We start from the raw sequence: 23,374 nt of genomic DNA, 5'->3' as shown, positions 1-23,374 counted from the left end.
CCTTTGCAGATAGATGGAAACTGATCTCAAGACACCCAGCATATGTAACTTTTCCTCATCCTCATTCCTTGGATTCAGAAAGAACATGGTATCACCACCTCCTGATTTAAATGAAACTTGGATACCACTTTGTCTGGAAAATATTCAGATAGGGCTCTTTTGCCCACAATGCTTGTATTTGGCTAACTCATTTGGCTGAGGTTATAGCAATCAAAAATACAACTTTCCAAGCTTATCTAATGGCTCAAATTGCAGAACCATAAGCACATGTAGTATCAGATTTAGATCCCATAGTGCCAGGGGTTTTCTAATCCTTGGACGCACTCTTAATTGCCGGAGGGAACTTTTTGATTAAATTGTCATTGAACAATTTCTTATCAAGAAGGATACAAAGTGCTGATATCTGTACTTTACGCGTCGAGACTGCCAGGCCTTTCTCGAAACCTTCATATAGAAATTGCAATACACAAGGTATTTCTAGGAACGCGTACCCCACCAAACATCCCTTTTCTCTTTTTCCTAGAAATATTTTATATTTAACTGAGGAATAGCACCCCCACCACTGATTTATGTAAATTGGGGTTTTGCAAAACTATTGAATAAAATATTAGGTGTGCAGATATGCAATAGGCTCCCTAGCGGAGCAAATGGTAATACACAAGGTATCTCAGTACTTTCATTTTCAGAATAGGAATTGGACCAGGATGTGAATATTTCCCAAATTATATAATAAATAGAGGAAGATACTTTTCCTCGCCTTAACCAGAAGCTGTGCGACTTGATCTGAAACACCTTTTTTGGTTAAGATAAAGTTAAATAAAGAGCCAACAGGTCTGGAGGACTTAGGAGGCACCTGTTGTAGCAACCTGGATGATAATGGTAGATTCCACGGTTCCAGTATGGACAATCTTAATGCTTTTAGGCCAAAATGCAAGAATTGCAATTACTGTGGCCTGTTCCTCCCTGACTTCTTCATGGGGAGATCATAGGAAATGGTGGGAACACATACCCTAGGTTGAATTCCCACTTTAGCGAGAAAGCGTCTATCACCTCTGCTAGTGGTAGGTGATATCTTGAATAAAACCAGGTAATTTTTTGTTTTAATTCAACACCATTAAGTCTATCTGAGGCACCCTGAACCTTCTCACTACCTCTGTGAAGACTTTCTGGTCTAACTCCCATTCTCCTGGATGAATTACGTGCCTGCTGAGAAAGTCTACAATGATGATGTTGTATCTTCCTTGGACATACAGCGCTGACAATGAAAGTAGATTTCTGCCCAGGATAGTATTTTTGAAACTTCTTTCCACAAAACTTGGCTCTTCACTCCACCTTGCCAATTTAAGTAAGTCATGACCACCACGTTGTCTGATAGCACCTTTGTGTATTTACAATTTGATCCTGAAAATGCATCACTGCCATTTGGACCGCCTGCATCTCTCTCTCTGGTTTGAGGAGATCTTTTTTTCTTGCTGGGACCATGTACCCTGGCAAGTTTTCTCTACTAGACGAGCACCACAACCCGTAGCACTGGCATCCATTATAAGTACCACATATTGAGGCTGCTTCAGAGAAGTTTTTTTAACCTTTAAGTCTTCTCCTGACCACCAATTTAGAGAATACCTTGCTGACCAATTTAAGTGTATTCTGTATGCCAATGCCATATCTTCCCTTAAAAAGTGCAATACTTCTTAAGTAAACCTTGCCCAGAGTATAACATCTATTGTGGATGCCATCATTCCTAGTCAACGGAGTATTAGACATAGGGAACACTTTCTTTCTTTGTATCATGGCTGCTAGGAGTTCAATCTGTCCTCTGATAGTGTAATCGTATATTCTACTGAATGTATGACTACCCCCAGGAACTGTAACTGTAGACAACTTTTTTCCTGGTTGATTAGCCAACCATGAGCTTCTAAAATCGAAAAAGACTTTTACTGCTTGCTTTACCACCTCTTCTTACTTGCCACATATCAACAGATCGTCCAGATATGGCCAGATCACCACTCCCTGCATCCTTATATATGTAAATTAGGGACAGTAGAACTTTTGTAAAAATTCTTGGGGATGTGGACAGACCAAATGGAAAGCAGTGGAATTGCAGATGTTGATCCAGAATGCATAATCTTCTAAAATGTCATGTGTTTTTTTGTACACCGGAACAAATATAGTCTTTTAAATCCAGCGATGTCATAAAATATTGCTATTTTACGCCTAGTAAAATTGACTTCAGAGTTTCCAATTTTTTTTACTCTCGTGAATTTGTTCCGAACTCTGAGGTCTAGAATTGTCCTATATCTACCTGATGGCTTTTGTACTATAAACAGTCTGGAATAGAACCCTTTCTTTCTTTCCTGAAAGGGAACCTGTTCTACCACCTTTGATTTTAGAAGGTTTTGGATAATCTGATGTAGGGCCTTGACTTCTTCCTCTCTTGACCACATAAACTTTCTCTTTACAGGAGCGTACTTGAACTCCTGCCGTTAACCCCCTAACAGAACTGCCAGTGTCCACTTGTTTTTGAGTTGAATTTTGCCATCGGGTCACAAAACTTTGTAATCTTCCACCGACGAGAGTAGTCTCAGACTTCCTGTTAGGGTCAGTATTTGCGGTACACTCTCCTAACGGGTTGACGAAAGGACTGCCTTGTCGTCCCCGAAGAATATCTGCCATATTGCTTTCCCGGCCTGTAACCCCTGGCATCTCTATAGTGTTGCTTAGGAGATTGGCCTCTGTATCTGGGCTTTCTGTCCTGAGATAATCGGGCTGATTTACCACATGACATTCTCTGGTTCAAAGACTCAAGTTTATTGCCAAGAGTGACCCTTCATAGGGTAAAGAAATAAAACAATTTTTGGAACTTAAATCTGCTGAAAAAGTTCGTAAACCACACTGCCCTTCTTGCCAAAATGCCTGCAGCCGAAGATTTTGCGGCGTATTCTACCACATCTACAGATGCTTGACACATAAATCATATACTATAGTTTTTGAGTCTATACTCTGTGGCGCTGAACTTAAGTGTCTGCAGCACTAGTCACTTGTAGTTACTTCCCTAGTAACTGGATATAATAGGTTTATGGAAATGGTAAGTGACTTTGTGCGCTGACACCTTCCCAGTGAAAGAGTGACCGTATTAGAAAGTGAATGATACGTAGGTGAAAAATAAATGTTACTTCCCTTATTATGGCTATCTTCACCTCACAATGAGGCTCGCCGAAAATATATAAGAGATGGGGACATGAGGAAGATGGAAAAAACAAATAGTATAATATTGCCAGGGATAACAATTTATTGATATAAAAACACTTAAAACAGCCTGACGAATGGACAAGTAATTCCCGATACGCGTTGCGCGAGGTTGGACTGTTGTGTATGGGAAGGAGGAATCCAGAGCTGGAGATCTGTGAAACACCTGGGACCCAGGTTTATCCGGAGAACTAAGGTCCCTTAAAGGATTGAAAGAACTTTCCTACAGGCGTTCATAATCACCATAATCTGGTAAACCCCCACCCATATCATTAAGGAGACCTTACAAATCGGTCCATTTTTTATCACTGTGAAAAACTATTTTATTGTGTCTTAAGTGTTTTTGTATCAATAAATTGTTATCCCTGGCAATATTATACTATTTGTTTTTTCCATCTTCCTCATGTCCCCATCTCTTATATATTTTCGGAGAGCCTCATTGTGAGGTGAAGATAGCCATAATAAGGGAAGTAACATTTATTTTTCACCCACGTATCATTCACTTTCTTATACGGTCACTCTTTCACTGGGAAGGTGTCAGCGCACAAAGTCACTTACCATTTCCATAAACATGAATCATATAGCCTGCATCATTATACTGAGATTTTTCTGGATAGATTGTCTAGAAATTTTCTCATCTATATCATTTGCCATAGCAGATCCCCACAGTCTCAGTGCCCTGGAAGTAGATGCCATAGCTACCCCCACTTTGAGTGATACTGCTGAAGCATTCTGTAATTTTTTCAGGGAACTCTCAATTCTTCTATACATTCCGTCTTTAAGATTGCCACCGTCCTCCAATGAAAAATAATTTTTGAGACCACTTCTGACACAGCCACATCAACTTTAGGAACAGCACACCAACCATTAAAGGCTTCGTCATTTATAGGAAACATTCGATCAATTCACTTAAAACTAGTGAATCTTTTATCCATATTCTGCCACTTAGTCGTCATTAATTCTTTGAGGACTTTATGCATGGGAAAACCATATTTTTTCTAGATTTGTCCACAAATAATGGATCCTGCTTGTCAGTTACCTCAGTTTCCTTATACAATTCATAGACCTATAGATATACGTAAGAAGGCTATTTACAATATCCAAATTAAACAACCTATCATCCTCCAGAATTTCACCCAATTCTGAACCTGAATCCTCTTCTTCACCCAGCAACACTGGGGAATCTGAATTATCCTCTAAATCCAAGCAAGTTTGGGACCTAGATCTCTTTGATCCCTGTATGTCTTTCAACTCTTCCTTAGAAACAAAATACTTTTTCATCCATGCCATCAGTTGTATCTGACTAGGCTGGATATCTGCTAACTTATAACCCTGACAAACATTGACTCCCTTTTCTGCTGAAAATACTTTATCACATGCTTCATAATTCTTAGACAGATGCTTTTCTTGCATTTCGTCTTTTTCCCAGATGGTTTAGACACACTACAAGAAAAGTAAAGCCTATCACGAACAGTAATAATAATAAAAGAGAAGTTTGTAATTCGTGCCTCTATGAGGAATTACCTCTCAAAGGCACATAACTAGCATAGCTTTGGGAGCTATGGGTTGCCACCGGATCCAGATCGGCAGTTTCAAGTAAACTGTAAGCCACAGTACACTTTTCCTGCCTGTAACATCTCGGCGCCATTTTATCACCCTCTGACCCTTAATAGGTCCGGGCGCATGCACAGAACCGTTCGTCTGAGTGACGTCTGGCCCTCTCCCCTATGAGTGCACTAATTAGTGTGGCGGGAGACTCTGTAGCAGGGTCAGGTGATCTCTAACCCACCCGCATTTATGCTAGCAATCGCAGTGGGAGCCAGGCAGCATGATGAAGGTGAAAGCAGCAGCCGCAAATTCCCGGCTCAAATCTCGGCTCTCCTCAAGCGGGCCTTCTCCTCTGGGTTCCACCCCCTCCAGGGGCAGCTGACTGAGGCGCATAAGGCTGGGCAAAATGAGGTAAGCCTCAGAAAAAAAAACCCACTAAACTGCACTACATATCTAAATGTTGCCCATACACTTATGCGATGCGTCATCGCAATGCATCAAGTGGTGCCCACTGCAGTACCCCATGTCAGGTGCTGGAAGAGGGGTGGTGTGGGGCTGTGTAGGTGGGACCGGAGCTTGTCAGCAGCGGGACTTGTCAGCAGCAGCTGTGACTTTGAAACCCTGGACGGCCCTCTGATTGGCTGAGAGCTCTCTCAGCGGCCTCAGCCAATCAGAGGGGCGGCCTCAGCCAATCAGAGGGCCGTCCAGTGTTTCAGTCATCTGCTGCCGCTGCCGAGTCCCACCGCCTAAAAAAGCCACCGTTCCGGTCCCTGCTACACAGCCACCATGCCTCCCCAGCCCCGTTTCCCGAACCCGCTGATTGCATTCGAGCAATTGCATGTGGTTAAAAACCACATGCGATTGCTCATGCAATTAAATAAATATTATCTGCAGCTCATAATATTTATCGATGCGACATTCGACGGTGTGCCTGCGCATCACATCGAATGTCAGCATAAAAAATGCATGCAATCATTCGATTTATGGGCCAGATGTGGCCGAAATCGAATGATTGCATGCAATATCTCACATATGTATGGGCACCATAACTGTACACAGGAAGAAGACTAAGAAGGGGAAGGGGAGGTGAGCGGAGCAAGGAAAAACAATACCTGTCTAAATCTGAGAGCTGGGACGTTTCCCCAAAGTAATGGCTGCCATGGATTGTGAGTAAGAAATGGTTGCCTCTCCTTTAATGTATAACCCATTTCACAACAAGGTGAATTGCAACTAATTGCCACTTATAATTCCACCTGTGATAGCTATAAATAGCATTTAATGGGTTCTTGGGTTAAAATGGGTTCTTCATCGCCAGAGACTTCTCCCAATAACCAGTGTAAACCTTTACAAAAAAGTTCTGTTGATGCCACATGTAAACTTTTAATGTTCAAAAAACATTCTGAGTTTGGAACAGAGAAGTGCTTAGCCATTTAGGTGGTGATCACTGAATTGTATTTGTAGCTAATAAAAAGTCTCTTATTTTATGGATCTCCTAGAAGGGAATGTGCACCCAGGTTGCTGCCAGCAATAGTGATTTTGGGTAATCTGGAGAGTCTTATTGGAATGCTATATGTGATAGCACCATGGGCCAGATTCTGGTTACCTCTCCACACACCCCCCGCTAGTCGACTATTTTCTGTGCAGCGATGCGAATGGATGTTTTGCATAAACATCCATTTGCGTGGGTGCCCAAATCATTCGTTGATCGCGGACCAAATGATTTCTGGAGCGCTCGCTAATCTAAGTCTCTGGTGACCTAGATTAGCGGCGCCCTGCTCCAAGAACAGGGCGGGCAGCTGACATCCGGTGATGCGAACGCCCCTTCCCCGCTGAGTGCCACAGAGACTGAGCAGTGAAGACCTGCGCATGCGCATAAGTAATTATGAGCAGATCTTCAACATTGCTCCCCGTTGCGAATTCACACTGGGGTCGGTGAACTAGAATCATCCCTTCTATGTATAGGGCATTATGCATGGAGAAGGTACACCTATAAATCTTTATAATTGTGTATTTATAAAAACATAGGCCCTTATTCTGGTTGGTGCGGTAATGTCCGCGTGCGGTCGGTCCGCCGATGTTTTGTGTCTGCGCATGTGCAGAGGCGTCTCTGCGCATGTGCGAGCGGGGCGTACGGCCAAATCCCACATGAAATGTGAACACTCCGAACAGGGGGTGGAGAGGGGCGTGAAGGGCTATTTGGGCTCATTACCATATGCATACGCCCCGCGTTTCATGGGCGTTCCCATGCAAACGCTGGGCGTACGTATGGTAATGCGGTCGTGACGCACATGTAGAGGGCGGACATATGACATCGCCGGATGTCAGCTGCCCGCCCAGATCCCTGCTTTTGCACGGAAAAATGTCCGTGTGGTCTGAGGTTGCGGGAGCTGGTGGACCACTCGGTCCTGCATTCGATGGTCTGCGACCATCGAATGATGGGAGAGGTTCCCTGAGATGGAGGAGGCGTATTCCATGAAAAATACACGTGCGGTCCGTTCGGCCACCTTCTTACCGCGTACGGACGGAGTTGGCGATCCGTATGGAAGGCGGGGTTTCGCACGCACGGTCCTGGCCGCATATTCGGATCCGGCCGCACCGATCAGAATAAGGGCCATAGTGAGGTGCTAGCTGGTTACAGTGGATAAAAGCTAGCAGGGAGAAGGAATAATGTGGATGTATTAAACAATTCTATGATTTCCAAATTGAGGATAGATGCTTTACTTTCAGCAACATGCATCATATTGCTTAGCATTGTACATGTTGAGTCCAAAAACCAAACATTCCAGAAACTGAATTGTTTTTTTCTTGCTAAAGCAACAATGGGGATATCTGTAACAGCACTACTGAGGACATGATATGTAACAGCACGAATGGGGATATCTGTAACAGCACTACTGAGGACATGATATGTAACGGGCACTAAATATGTGCAAGGACATGATTGCTTGGCATTCAAAGTCATTGCCTGAAATAGGACACAAACTTTGCTTCATGTTTTTAAACCTTGTTTTATGCACAAATAAAAATATATTTGTGTTTATTTCATGTGTTTGTACAATACCTCAAGATACATCATTGAAATATAAAAATATTCTGAAATACAGAATAATCCATTATCCAAAATTCTTCTGGACCTGAGCATTTTGGATCAGGGATACTCAACCTGTATTAACATTTTCAGCATAGGAATTCAAAAGTGTTTGGATAGATCTTAACAAAGTCGTAAAACTACATAGAAAACGATGTCCTATGTTATTCAATCCAGTCTTAAAAAAATTGAATGATTTACCTCTTTAACCATGCAGCTGTCTGAATATTCCAGTTGTCTATGTACACTTTAAAACTTGTAGCCGTCTAGTAGGAAAGAGATGACAAACATATTAATGCCAGCAGCTACATGCTAAAGTTTAAATTGTGTAGACCGGTTTTCAAAACTCAGTCATGCCTTAGGGCAAACTTGGGTCTAGATTGACTTTGTAGATAAAACCTATTTTCCTTATCTTAGCATCTTGTCCACCCAACCAGTTTTCTCACTCCCAGTATTATATTTAAACTTTAAAAGACTGAAAAAGAAAACAGGGGTGGAAGTGGTATAGTCAGCAGAGCACATCAATGTATAAAACAATGACATACTTCCATCTATACAAGAGAAATAATTCTTTATTAACTAAAAATGTAAAACACTGTACAAACAAACATCAGATTGCCTAGCAATGTGGCAGATCCAATATGATGAAGCAGCATAGAACATACATAAATACATGGTCAGGTTATAAAGGGGGTCACGGGACAGGAGGACATTTAACATAGTGTTTGCAGAGTGGCTTGTACAACTTGGGCAACAATGTTCCTTTTCGAAAATACAGTATGGTTGTGTTGGGTCATTTATTACGCTTCACCAACTTTACTACTAATACTGCTGCTACTACTCAACTAAAGCAAATTACATTTCAAACTCACCTCTATGTTCCATATATTAAGGTTACTTATTAAATCCCATTGAGCAATTCCATCTTTATCCACTCCGTTAAAGCCATATCCAGCAGCATTATTTATTGCATCAGCTTGAAAAACAAAAGCGGTTCAAATTCAAAATGAACAGTGATGTCCTAAAGGGATTTAGTTATCTTGTATTAACATAAAACACAAAGTAGCATAATGTAATTATTCTGATACATAAAACTGCATCATATAATTAAAATACATGCAATCAATAGAAGAAGAAAAAAAACCCTAAGGCAAGCATCCCAGAACTCAAACTATCACTTTTTATTAGACATGAGCAGTGTGTATTTACTCGGTTCTTTGCACCAAGCTATTGCAAGCTTGGCTTGATTTTAGTTTTGGCTATTTAAAACCTGTGAGAGCCAGTCAGCCAATGAGATGCTGTTTTTGAGATCCAAACCTAACCTAGTAAATCTGAACTGCTCATTTCTATTTTTATAGGCTTTAGCTGTAAAGCGGAAAAAATTTGCTTTGGATTCATCATTCACATTTAAGCAAGGAAGTAGTTTCTATTTCTCCATGTCTTCTCTCTAAGTAATATGACTTTTGTATAAATTCCTACACTATTCTTACCCAATGTCCATGCAAAGTAATACTTAGGCTTGCAAGCCATTGATGCAATGTACAGGTAGCCCAGTCTCACTATCAATGGCGATTCGTTGATAAAATGGTCATCCAAAATATACACAACGGGAAAAGCTTTACTAACAGTCAGAAATAAAATGAGTGATACTACACAGATACAGAGCTTGTTAATTACAGTTTTCTGAAATGAAAAAAAAAAAAAAAATGTTATTACACAAGACAATTTATATATCAATGTTTTACAGTATAACACAATGGAGGACATTAACAAAGTGCAAAATGTTCACTGGGTGGTGTAAAAGAAGCTTAGGAACTGCTGTGATCCCCCTATATGTGACAAGTAGTGTGTGTGTGTGTGTGTGTGTGTATTTTACACACACACACTAATGGGCCCTACACACATGCCGATGTGTGCAGGGCTACCTAGCTGCGCTATGTCGGGCTGTGCTGCGCCGCTATCGCCTAGCACACAGAGCTGACAGCCCACACACAGAGCGAGCTGTCAGCTCTGTGTGCTAAGCGAGCGGACAGCACCAGTGTTCTCCGGTGGGAGAACACTGCCGATGCCGAGATTGATGGACACTGTCCGTCAATCTCGGCCACCGATAAAGACGCGCGGGGACGCGCGCCGATGCAGATACAGCCCCCACACATACACCGATGTGAGGGCATTTGCTAAGCGACTTTGCAAAACTAAGCAAAATCGCTTAGAAAATGCCTTAATATCGGCATGTGTGTAGGCCGTATAAGTTATCTCTGATGACGAGCAATATTGTGGCTTTGACACATGAGAAAGTATGAAATATTGACACCAACGATCATGAAAACTTTCATTTAAATAGTTTACAAAAACTCAATTGTAAATGTGAAACATTCACTACATCAAGGATTCTTTCTGCAACGTGATTTTATGTGCCAATGTCAGCACAACATGGTGCAAGATGGAAAAAGCATGGAACTCCTGAGCACTAGCAGTAATAAGACACAGACATCCAATATTTTGTTATATGTACAATGGTACAAAAATGGACCAAAGTTATACAATTAAGGGAGGATTCAATTACCCACAACAAATGACCACAAGTAAAAATGGAAGGTAGCCTCAGTCTTAAAACCCGAATTGCCTTGTTAATGCCTATTAAAAGTAGTTTCGAGTAGTAATGAGGTGTTAATGTACAGAATGCATGATAGGTTGACTGATCCGTGTGCGAAACTCTATAACTGAATTATCTGGGATTTCTTTTGAGTTGCTGAGGCAGGTGAAAAATAAGAAAAATCTCTAAGGCAGGTGGTATATAACCACAATAACTGCTGACTTTAGGGTTAATTGGATAGTCCTAGGGCAGGGGTGGCCAACCCGCGGCTCTCGAGCTGCATACGGCTCTTTACTTACTGAGCTGCGGCTTGTGCAATCAACCCTGTTCACCGGCAGCTCTCTGCCACAAGCTGCTCTGCCTGTGCGTAATTATGCTGGAGTGGAGAGATCTGCATAAGTCCCTCCCACAGCAGAGTGAGTCACCGCTGTGTGTGTGACAGAGACGGGACCGGAGTCCAGCCAGCCGGGCATCACTTGTGAAGAGAGAAGAGAGCTCTCACGAGTCCCAGCCAATTATAGCTGGCCTTCCACCCCTGCTCCTCCTCCCCCCTTTGTCCCTTTTTCGAACAATCCAATCCAAAATACAATCGTATCGGCTCTTTGTCTCACCGTAACCTATTTTTGGCTCACTGCCTCTCGCCCCTGTCCTAGGGGATCAATTAAGCCACAGTAATGTACTGCAGCTAAACTGAATAAAACCCATATAATGCAAAAATGCCCGGTATTATTTCAAATACTTAAGCATAATATATTCTGTCTGCCACATAAAAGGCAGTCATTTACAGATGTTACGTAGAATTTGTTATGTAGAATTTGCAGCGTACTTACAAAATATTCTGATTAATATAGCTATATAAAGAAGAAGTAGCATTCAGTGCCTGACTCAGCTTCCCAAACATCCCCCTTGCAATAAGACAAAGGAGTTCTATCATTCAACAAATAAGGAACAATCTTACAGGCTACGTAGAGGTTATTTATTGAACACATGTCCTTATCGCAATGTAAGACACAAGCATAAACAGAAAAGGTATCACTGATCCCAATAATAAGTAGAAAGGCAGTACATACAGACTTCAGTTCTGTTCTCTTCTATCTGAAGTGCATGTTTGGGCTTCACTGTTATGACAGAGTCAAAATAATTTTTTTTTATTTAAATATCCGTTTATGCTTCACTCACCACAGAGTGAAAACAACATGGACTGTATCTACATTTTGTTATTAAGATTGTACTTTAGTACTGTAAAGAAAAAAAAAATGTACAAAATATCTAAAAAAAAGGAAGTAAAAAAAAAGAAAGGTGTACCTTTAATACTCACATTTGGAGAAGGTTCCGGAAAGGTTTTATTTCCTTTTCCTATGGAGTTATCTTCTAGTAACTTTCTTTGTATGTGTCTTCCTTCAATAAAAGCAACATAATCCTGGAAGTTGCTACACGGCCCAGCCAGAATACTCATAAAATTGAGGTGGTAGCTGAGGTACTGCAGAAAAGTTGGTCTTCTCCTGGAAAAGGATTATAAGAAATGCTCAAAGCAGTGTAAAACACTTATTTTGTATAAAGTAATTTAACAGCTGGTACCACAACAACACACTTGTGATGCATGTGTGTGGCAGGTACTGTAAGGCCCCTTTCACACGCTCCGGCTCCTACCGGGCGGCGAAACCCCGCACGGCCAGGAAGCCGTGCCGCACACAGCAGTTTACAATGGTAGGGATGACCGTGGCCGACCCGTGTGAATGGACACTATTTGTCCATGCGGAGATGCATTTGTACGTGCGGGGTTTCGATGCCCGGCACGAGCCAGAGCGTGTGAAAGGGGCCTAAATGTATACACAGGATATGTTCTTTAAACCCAAGGTCAAAAGATGACTGTATTTTAAAACCTTAGGTAATCTCTAATATGAGAGTCCATTTGTCTACATCAGGCTTTCCCAACCATGGTCCTCAAGGCACACCAACAGTGCAGGTTTTGTAGATATCCTGGCTTGAGCACAGGTGACTTAATTAGTATATGAAGGATTCTGATTAAACCATCTGTGCTGAAGCCTGGATATCACTAAAACCTGCACTGTTGGTGTGCCTTGAGGAGCGTGGTTGGGAATGCCTGGTCTACATGAATCATACTGTAGGTAAGTTTCTACATTTCATTCAATTAATTATTTGATATTTCTTACTTGACACAATTTTGGAGTTGGTGCTTGCTCAAGGACCCTGGATTCCGACATATTCCTTTAGGCAGAGGGAAAGGTCATAGTTAAGGGGGAAACAAACATGATGACTAGCTCTAAGAAATTCAATGCCAACACATTTTCAAATGAAAAAATATAAACAAAACAAGTCTTTATAATAATTCAACCCTGTCCAAAAAATTTAAGCCAGGTACACAATGACCAGCCTATATATTGCTCCAATGCAGATCAGAACAATATATTGGCCATATAATATATTGTGTATGCATGATTTGCCCACCCCGCAGTCGTTACAAAGGTCTCTCGATGACCCTGCTGCAGAGTCAGGCAACATCGCTAGAGAGAATTCTGTAGCATGGCTTTCCCCATCACTCCATGACATCGAATCTGCCGAACCAGATGAGGGGGCCGAGAACGGGACAGGGTCACGACTGTCGGGACGTCCTGACAGTCATGACCCGGGATTGAATACACCCCTAAGACACAAAAAAAATGTGTGATGCCACAATTTAAAATAGAGCACAAATAGGAGAAAATGCTTCTTTTCCGACCCAAACAAAGCCAGTCAGATTCATTTGGCAGTTCAAACAATTAATATAAAAAGTTATATTTACATACAAATATAAAAATCAGATGTTCACTCTTACCTTTAATTTAAAGTTCAAAATGCATGCATTTACTAGCACTTATAATGCTATTATAGAAACACAATTCTGTCACTAACTCTCTCTCTAACTATCGTCCGATCTCTCAGCTCTCATGCCTCTCCAAGCTACTGGAGAGACTTGTCTACTCTCGCCTCACAAACTTTCTTAACTCTCACACCCTATTAGACCCGCTTCAGTCAGGCTTTCGCTCTCAACACTCCACTGAGACAGCACTGACAAAAGTGGTGAATGATCTGGAAACTGCTAAATCTTAAGGCCATTACTCACTACTTATTCTTCTAGATATTTCTGCTGCGTTTGACACTGTGGATCACACTCTTGTCTTACAAACACTACACTCCCTAGGTCTTAAAGAGTGATCAGATAGGTAATGATACAGCCCTTTCCTGGTTCACATCTTCAGTGTTCGCTTCTCTGACTTCTACTTCCTCCTCAATACCTCTGTCAGTCGAAGTTCCGCAAGGCTCAGTCTTAGGTCCTCTAGTTTGCCAAAGTGGAAGTATAGATTGAGAAAAGCAATCCGCTCTTTCAGATTTCAGTATCACTTCTATGCGGATGATACTCAAATCTATCTATCAACCCCAAAGTTGACACCATTGGTTTTGGGCCGAGTCTCTGAATGTCTCTCTTGGATGTCTTCTTGCCAACTATTTCCAAAACGGAATTACTTATATTCCCGCCAACTAAGAACAGTTACCATCCTGATATCCCCATCGCTGTTGACAACTCGACAATCTACCCTGCCCCACAAGCTTGTTGCTTAGGGGTCATCCTCAACTTTTAACTGTCCTTTCTTCCCCACATTCAATCTGTCTCCAAATCATGTTACACGAATCTAAAAAAACATATCCAAAACAAGACACTACTAAATCTCTTATCTATGCACTCATTATATCCTGCATTGATTATTGCAATAGTCTCCTAACTGGTCTTCCCAAGAACAGACTCTCGCCACTGCATTCCATTTTAAATGCTGCTGCTAGACTGATCTTCCTTAAAAGACTCATCGTCTGCTGATCCACTCCGCCACTCCCTCCATTGGTTGCCTGCATCTTACCGTATTCAATATAAAACACTTCTACTCACATATAAAGCTATTAACCATACTGCACCAGCATATATCTCTTTACTTATCACAAAATATCTCCCATCTCGACCATTCCGCTCTGCGTCTCTTCTGCACGGATCACTAGATCCCATTCACTATTACAGGACTTTCACCGGGCTGCTCCCATCCTATGGAATGCCCTTCCACACACAATAAGACTCTCCACTAGCCTCCAAACTTTCAAGTGTTCCCTGAAAACTCACCTCTTCAGGCAAGCCTATCATATTTAAGTTCTACACGCATAACCCTCTGAGGCACTTATGTATTATATAGCTTTTCTTGTGGATTTGCAACTTGGTGGGACTACTATGCTATTACTGGTGCCTGTCCTTGTGTTTCCCTCCTATATTTGTAATTGTTTAGTCTGGATTTGGGCAGGAAAGGACATTGTATTAGTGGGGGGTGTATAGGACTTTCCCTATTCACACTTATCAGGAAAACATTTGCTGTGGGTGGGGCTATCAATTAAGGCCCAGACACAGGTCTGAGATACTTCTATGTAATCTGAACGGCTGTTTGCTGTGTGCAGCTGTGTTGTGTGTAGTGTAAAGTGTGCGGAAATTTAATAAGAATATTGGAGATAAACAGGAGAGGACAGGAGGACACCCATCTACCTTCTAATATCACCCACACATACTGCTATCAACATACAACAGTGAGCTAAGGACTTCACCACCTCTTACACATACTGAATGCACAGCCTGAACCACACGCACCGAGAGCCCTGCCTGCAGGGCTCGAAGAACTATGCTCATAGCCAGTACTTTCTGTTCACCCTAATATCACAAGTTATATTTTCTCTGTATCCATTTCAGGGTTCCAGATTCCACATCAGTTCTCTGTGCAATGTAGATGTCCCTCTACACCGGCTTCTCACTACCTACCCTAACTCTGTACTTATCTTTCTGAACTAACCTGTTGTATTAGAGCCATGGTTCCTCAATCCTGTGCTATACCTATTCACTCTGCATGCTTTCTGCCCCCTAGCAGGGTGTGTTGTGGCATGGGCCACAGTGCAGGGCTGCTAGGGGTCAAAGGTGCAGGTGGAGGGGGGAGATTACTACTTTGTCCATTCTCTCTACCTGCTGCCTCATGTCCTGACCCTTCCTGCCATGCTCACTTTTTGCCTCAGGTCTCCTTACCTGCACCTCATGTCACCTGTCTGTCTCCCTCTCCTTCTAGATTGTAAGCTCCTTAGAGCAGGTACCTCTTCCCTCCTGTTCTCACAGCACCCTTCTTGCATTTCAACTACAGCTCTCTTACTCACCTACAATCTATACCTGCATCTCTTCTCACTCACGTCCCTATATCTCAGCTGTATTGTGTACTAAGATTTGTGCTGTTAATTGTGGTCTGTTATTGATATTCTGTCACTGTTATGTCTGGTTCGGTTTACCCTGTACTGTTCTAATGTGTTCTATATGTACGGCACTGCGTAGCACTTGGGGCACCTTATAAATAAAAATATAATAATAATAATTATGGTTTCTTCATTACTACAAGTTCAGTGGGGTACAGATCTTCAAAGTAAAAATGGATTGTTATGAAAAGCAAAAAAAAAAAACTTACTGTGGCTTGCAGTACTGTAAATTAAATTATAGTAAAAGGTTGTAAGTAGTGTAAAAAAAGTCTTCATGTTCACCTTTAAAGGCCCCTTTTATTAAGATATAGTACACCGCTACTACTTTATTGCTATAATGCCAAATACTGATCTAGTGGCAAAGTGAATGTCAAGTTAAGTAACTAAACAGATGGGTGAAAAAGTCAAAGTCATGCGAGCCGACAACGAAACACAATAAATAATATGGTCAGGCATTAAAGTTTTCAGAAGACCTAACAGAGGTCAGGACAGGATGTCTGGTCTTCATCTGTGCACTTAAAGGGTATGGCAGTGCCTATCTAAAATGAAAGCTGTCAAGTGGGAGCGGTGTGTTGGTCAGTGACACAGCAGTAGAGTTGATAGCTCAGCGATTAGTGGCACTTCTGAATAAAGTCATTCACTGTGATAACAGTGATGTGTGGTGTGTACCACAGTATCCATGGAAACCTTATTTAGGAATGATAGAGTGACACAATTACCCTCACAGATAACATGAGAATGATTTTGAGTTTTTGAGCAGAAGGATAGTATTGAATTGGAGGCCTTAAGTTTTATTCTAACTTTGTTTTCTCTATTTGTTCTCTTGAAAGCCTGGCTCCAGCGCCTCTTGACCCATCTTCTCAATTAGTGAAGCAGACTGGAACAAGGGCTGCTAATTAAAGCTTTCTGCCATTTGTTACATAAGAATAAGCCTGTTGTGCTTGTTTATGGGGTCATGTACACGTCACTATTAAGCTTGATCAATTATGCCCAGTCTTGAGATTCCCATGGTACCGATCTTCTAGCTGAAACTTCAAAACCACTAACATGATCAGGAGGCACCTCCGGGCCATGGATACTTGTTCAAGCATGATTCTGGTGAGGGTGTATGTATCCTGGTGAGTATTTTTTGCTAATTTTTTTCATCTCTATTTACCCTGAAGAAAGTGCAATTATACACAGAATGTTGGTTTTAGTTTGTATTGGGTCTTTGTGATTTGCATTTTTTTTTGCAAGTTAGATTGAGGTTTTAAAAGAGTAATCTGTTTAAAAAGATAAAACCAGGTTGTTGTTGTCTTTGAAAGGATTAGCCATTAAAACACTGGGCAGACTCACTGGGAACTCTGTGAAGCATGCATCGTGCAGGCTATTATATTTATCCCTAACAGGGTCACCTATCTTTTGCTCTCTCGCTCTACATAATATATGATGTAAAATAGATTGGGAAATCAATTCTTTGGGCGGTATTCAATGTTGCCGGTGAGGGGGGTAAAACAAGCGACCCTCGCCGTTTAATCCCTGCACTGGCTGCTCACCTTATTCAATGTACTGGGGGAACCCTCACTGTCGAAGGAGGTCAAGGATTCCCCCCAAACAGCGAGGTTCACAGCTAATGCAGGGAGCCAGCTGCATTTAGCTTCAAGCCTCGCTGTTTTGGCGGCTGCACATGCCATTTCCACATGACTGTAAAAACAGTGTGAGGTAGAAACGGCATGTGCAGGGAGGTCAGTTGAATACTGACCGTGCAAGCTGTGATAGCGAGGAATCAGCACTGCTAGCTGTCACAGCTTGCAAAAAGCATTGAATATACCCCCATGTATACATCAGAAAAGACATGTTCAGTGACATGTTCAGGATCGCCAGTATTTATTATGAATTGCATATTACATGCTATACATCCTGCCACTTATTGCATGCATAGGCCAAGCCATCTATAGTTGAAAACTACTTGATACATATGGGGAATACAGCAATATAATATTTTGATCACATTTTACCCTTCGTAAATACCACCCTATGTTAACCTAACCACCTTCTACCCTTCCTGCCATTATCCCAATCATTTTCTGATGTTCTCTGCACAAACAGAATAATGTGCCTTGCAGTAAGAGAAAGAGCACATATTGCTCCTCGGTTGTATTTTACTCTTCCGCTAACTAGAAATGCCATACATCTCTTATACAGAAGTCACAGTTATTATTACAGCTTTTCTAAAATAGAGGTGATAGTCTTGAGCAGGAAGCTGGCAAGGCTTCTGTACAGCAGAAGTACTGCTTGGAGATTGGGGATTGTGGCCAGCGGCAGAGAGAGTAACTAAAGAAGTCTGAATTGTATAACTTTGTTTAGGATAAAACCATCAACCCATATCAAAGTTCTTCTGCTAACAGGGAGTCCTCAAATTGGAATGCTATGCCCCTCTGGTAACTCTAGATTGGTAACATTCCTCTCTTGTGGACCAGAAGACCACAGCCCTCATACCATATATAAAAACAAAAAAGTTAAGCCATCCATTGCACTGAATCCAATACATGTTAAAAAGGAATAGCACATTCAATTTCTAAGACAAAAAGGACACACTTAAATAGAAAGCAAACATTGCTTAGTCACATCTTACCATCATGTAGCTGGAAAGCCAATGTTGTGATTTTCTGCGTGACAATCATCAAGGGACTAGAACGGAGAAACAGGTTGCCACAGGCATAGATTATAGAAAGCTTCTACATATCACACAAAAAAAATATTCATTTACTATTTTAATGTATTTTTGTTGGGTAGAAAAAAAAAATTTGGTCCAGCTGGCATAAGGAGTAAATATAAGGTTTAAATTACAGATTCTATTTAACAATGTAATGTGATACAAATACATATCACTATTGGTGGCATAGAAAGTTATTATGATACCACAAATGGCACTCTTCCCAAAGCAATGAATCAGGGAAACAAGGTTTCATCCAAATAAAAACCTAAGAGCGATTATGAGTTTCCACAACATTAATGTATTTATTGCCCTATGCATGTGGCTATGTTAGAGAGCATATGGAATAATAAATATATATATATATTTTTTTTAAACACACACAGTTTAGATCTAGCTTTAAATCTTCTGTTACTAAAAATAATTACAGGATATCCATTCCCATTTATTTGGCCCACTGTTGGTCTTTAGACCCATACAAATGGGGCAACAGAAGTCCTGTGCTGAGCGATGTACTTAAGCACAGATGCAATGCGCCAGTAATGTGTGCTGAGCAATCTGTGTGGACCAGTGTTCTATGGTGAGAGCACTGGCAATATGACTAGATTTTGAGTGCATGCAGTCAAAATCTAGTCATTCAATGGTGACACATGGGACCACACATTGCCGTCGCTGGGGGAGTATACACAAGGGGAAACCCATGCTTAATTTCAAAGCAATCTACTCAGAACACTTAGAAATATCCCTGGAATCATCTTTTTTGCTGTCAAGCCTCCATCTTAAAAAAATTGTCTAAAGCCGGTTGCTTGTTATTATGCGGTGATAAAAATAGTGGGAATTTAGCAGCTGACCAAGTGTGTGTGTGTGTGTGTTCCAAAATGTGATTTGTACCCAAGCCTAAACTGATCAAAATGAATTGGCTTGGTTTTTAAGTCTAAATATTTCTGCCTCTGTGTGTAGGTGTTAATATTAACAAACACCATTATTGCTCTAAAAAGGGACAGACCAGTGGAATTTATCCAATTTGGCCAATTACGCTACAGTCAATTTGGGCAATGACACCATGAAGCAAAATTGCCTCTCATCAGCTTCATCATTTTATAATCCTGCTTTGGCGAAAGCACAAAGATGGTAGAACATCTAGTTTATCGGGTCTATACATCCCTTTATTTGGTATGCCAATGCAAGCATTATAAAAAACAGTATTTTTTAAGTGCAACTGAGATAAGAGACACCATTGCTTTCTGATGATTCAATGTACACATACGCAAATACATTTGACATATTCCTGTATAAATTATCTTCAGGTTTTCTACATAAGGTAAGGTGTAGATTAAACAAATTTTTTGGCATGTCCAAAATTATTATAACATACAGTATAATATGAAATTATATTCAGACTGTGTGTATAAAGGTATATATGAAACAACAGCATTCTGTGTTTAGACTTGCCGCTTTAAAAGTATGGTCATTCTCAGACGGGTGTGGTATGGCGGTCCGACAAATCAGGATATTGACGGTCAGTATCCAGACATTGGAATCCCGACTGCTGGTGCTCCGACAGTGGGGTGAGCACAAAGAAGCCCCTTGCAGTCTCGCTGTGCAAGCCATGCTGTGGGCTCAGCGGCATGCATTGCTCACCACAGGATCAATTCTCCTTTTAGGGGGGTTGTGGACCCCCACAAGGGAGAATAGCCCGTCAGTCAGGCATTTAAAAACAGTCGGGATTCCGATGTCGGAGTAATGGCCATTGGAATCCCGACTGTCGGGCAGTCATCTGGCACCCTTCCCAGGCAATCATTTACAAAACAAAACCAACCTTGTTTTGCCTTGAAACCTCAATTTATAATTATGGCCATTCTCCCACACTACCAGTCTCTCGCACACTATTACATTTATCCCATAGAATTTGATGGTAGATAAGAATCACTTGCCACATCTAGTCTGACCCATTCCTAACTTTTGGGAACCTCAGCCCTTTTTGAAATTTATGGGGCAATTCTGACCTGATCGCTCAGGTCCGAATTCATTACCAAGGCCAATGGTGTATGCACATGTGCAAACCCCGGAGCAAAATGCCTTCAGCAAATGTCACACTCACCAGGGCATTAATGGTGGGCAGGAATGAGGGGTTTTATGGGCATGCCCAAAAAATGGTGGGCGCACACGTAGAAATATTGGGTAGCCACCTGAGATCACGTGTGTGGCCATACCTGCTTGGGGCGGTCAGTTGACGTCACATGACATCAGTGCCCGCCCACAATTCGATGGAAAGAGGCCATCTGAAAAGTATAGACTTACTTTTCAGCCCAAAGGCTAGAAAAATTATTCAACGATTTTGCTTCTTTTTTTGTACAATAAGCTGTAGTTGCCACGTTCTTTACCATGCCTCTAGTCTTCCTAGATCTCAGGGGTCGATTTATCAAGCTCGGTGAAGTCATAAAGTGTCTGGTTTTTATCACCGGCCAATCAGCTCCTACCTGTGAAGCTACAGGCTTGGGTTTGAAAAATGACAGGTAGGAGCTAATTGGACGGTGATCAAAACCAGACACTTTATCACTTCACCGAGCTTGATAAATCTGCCCCTCAGTCACTTGTTTTAGCTATCCTGGTGTGTCTACCCTATTGCATACATGTGTATCATATGTAAAAAGAATGCATTCACCTCTATACCACTTGCAATGACTTTAACAAAAATATTCTAAAAAAGCACTGGTGCAAGTACAGAGCCTTGAGACTACACTCCATTTGCATGAGTGACTGGAAATATATTTATTCAACAACCTATTAAATACATATGAGAAAGTTGTACACTTACCCAGAAAAATCAGTGGTGAGGATGCCGTAGTTAAATATATAAACTCTGTTAATGTGGCACATTGTAAGATACCCCAAAGCCATTATGAAAGAGTACCTGAAAAAAATGTAAAAAAAGAAAAAACTCAATTAAATATCTTTATATTTTCTCAATATTATCATCATTATTTATTTATGTAGCGCCACAAGAGACCCGCAGTGCCCAGTTCCAGAGTTCATAAAAAAGTTAACAAAAAACACTGTTAATTACAGTTTGATTACAGTTTAAGACTGGTGTAATACCAAGATATGATATGCGATCGAAGGAAGTATGGAGATGGTTTAGGTAAAAGAAGGAAGGGAACATGATGGAAAAGGGCCCTGCTCGTGAGAGCTTACATTGTAAGGGGAGGGAAGACAGTGGTTACAAGTGGCAAAAGTGATCATGTAACAGCTGTCTGCGCTCCAGACATGGTTTCCACTTGCACGGTGTCCGCGCTGTCCGCACTATACAGCATCTGCATTTACCCGGTGCCGTGGTCTCAGCGATTGCGCTTCACTCCCTGCCTGTCACTCCCGAGGTTCAGCTTCAGCCTCCTGCGGCTTCCATGCTGCCGCCATTACAGTTACTCAGACCATGTGCCAAACAAATAAGGCTTTCCGCCTTTCCCAGACATGGGAGCAGCCATGTCTTTCCTGTCACATGTTCCAGTTCCAGTCAATTCTGGCCATCACTCAGTCTGGCTCATTGCCCCGCCTTTCCACTTCCACTGCTCCCTATAAATAGGCTGGGTGAAGTCAGATCAGGGCCAGTGCTACTGATCTCATCCTGAGGTTATTACCTGTTGGTGTGTTCTGTCTCCAAGCTGTGTTGCAGGTTTCAGTCCCTAAGGATTCCACTCCTTCCAGTCCTCTCCTGCAAGCAGCAGCCTGGCTTCAACATTGGTGCTCTGACATCGTTCCTCTGCCACATGGATGCTTTGACATCGTTCCTCTGCCACACGGATGCTCTGACATCATTCCTCTGCCACATGGGTGCTCTGACATTGTTCCTCTGCCACATGGGTGCTCAGCCATCATTTCATCTCATCATCGGTGCTCCGTCATCGCAACACCAACTTCACCAGTGGGCTCTTCATCCTTCCACGTCACCATCGCTGTCATCCCATTACAGCTGATCAACCAGGTGCCCTCTACATCGATATCCACCACCATCTATAAATCACATGGATTGCTGCCATCATCGATGTTGCAGTGACTCTCTGTTCTTTCCAGTGACTGCGTAGATCTGCCCATTACCTTCATCCCATGACCATTCTCCTTGGTATCCAGTTCCTCACAGTGGTCAGTATTCATTACCATCTGCATTGTCTATTATACTGTGGACTCCATCTGTGTTCTTACACAGCTCCTTCATATATGCTCTGGACTCCATCAGTGCGTTTAGCACTGCACCAGCTCACTCCCATCTATGCTATATGTTATTGGACTTCATCAATGCCCATACACTGCAGCTAATACCAATCTGGCTATTGTCATTTATGCTTATTCTTTACTGCCTGTGATTCTCTGCGATACCATTCCTCAAACTTACCAATTTTATCTGCTAGTCAATAAAGACTTTTACGTTTATTCTAAGTGGTCATGTTGGCTACTGTCCGAGGGTATCTGGCATGCACCACACCCTCATCAAGGCTCCCAAGTTCAAGTACCAGTCCGCCCCTACGCCTGTGGTTATTTCCAGCCAAGATCTAACCACAGGAGTGACAACAGCGGGTTACGTAAAGAAGTGGGTCATTAAAAAGTCAAATATGCTTTTCAGTATAGTTTAATCTTCTGTACAAAGATACAATAACCCTGGTGCACAGTTATGCATCCAATTTTTATTCCATGTCGAGCTGCAGGAAAACTACAAAGTTCCACCATGCACTGCAACAGTTTTGCTATCATAGAATGCTAAAACGGAGGAAGAGCATGCTGTGATGTGTTATTTCACAACAGCTGGAGAGCCGTGGGCTGGTCAGGCCTGGTATAAACAATGGAAAATACAGGAGCAGCAATACTTGAGACCTAGAAAACA

The 23,374-nt window shown here is 41.8% G+C and overlaps 1 protein-coding gene across 1 annotated transcript in view; it reads right to left on the bottom strand.

The window, feature by feature from the left end:
* The window catches only part of MBOAT1 (membrane bound glycerophospholipid O-acyltransferase 1), an 81,014-nt gene that overhangs the window by 10,267 nt on the left and 47,373 nt on the right, over window positions 1-23,374 (bottom strand). Inside the window, exons 4-10 of the mRNA XM_083187851.1 lie at window positions 21,317-21,412; window positions 18,418-18,473; window positions 12,653-12,707; window positions 11,797-11,980; window positions 9,373-9,565; window positions 8,755-8,858; window positions 8,084-8,148 (exon numbers count right to left, since the gene is read on the bottom strand). Of these exons, the coding sequence (XP_083043977.1) occupies window positions 8,084-8,148; window positions 8,755-8,858; window positions 9,373-9,565; window positions 11,797-11,980; window positions 12,653-12,707; window positions 18,418-18,473; window positions 21,317-21,412 (753 nt within the window). The remainder of the gene's footprint in view (window positions 1-8,083; window positions 8,149-8,754; window positions 8,859-9,372; window positions 9,566-11,796; window positions 11,981-12,652; window positions 12,708-18,417; window positions 18,474-21,316; window positions 21,413-23,374) is intronic.

Source organism: Crinia signifera, chromosome 5, assembly GCF_055691185.1.
Source record: "Crinia signifera chromosome 5, ASM5569118v1, whole genome shotgun sequence".
In the NCBI taxonomy this organism is placed as follows: Eukaryota; Metazoa; Chordata; class Amphibia; order Anura; family Myobatrachidae; genus Crinia; species Crinia signifera.
The sequence above is the reverse complement of the archived record's forward strand: the minus strand, read 5'-3'. Positions and strand labels throughout refer to the sequence as shown.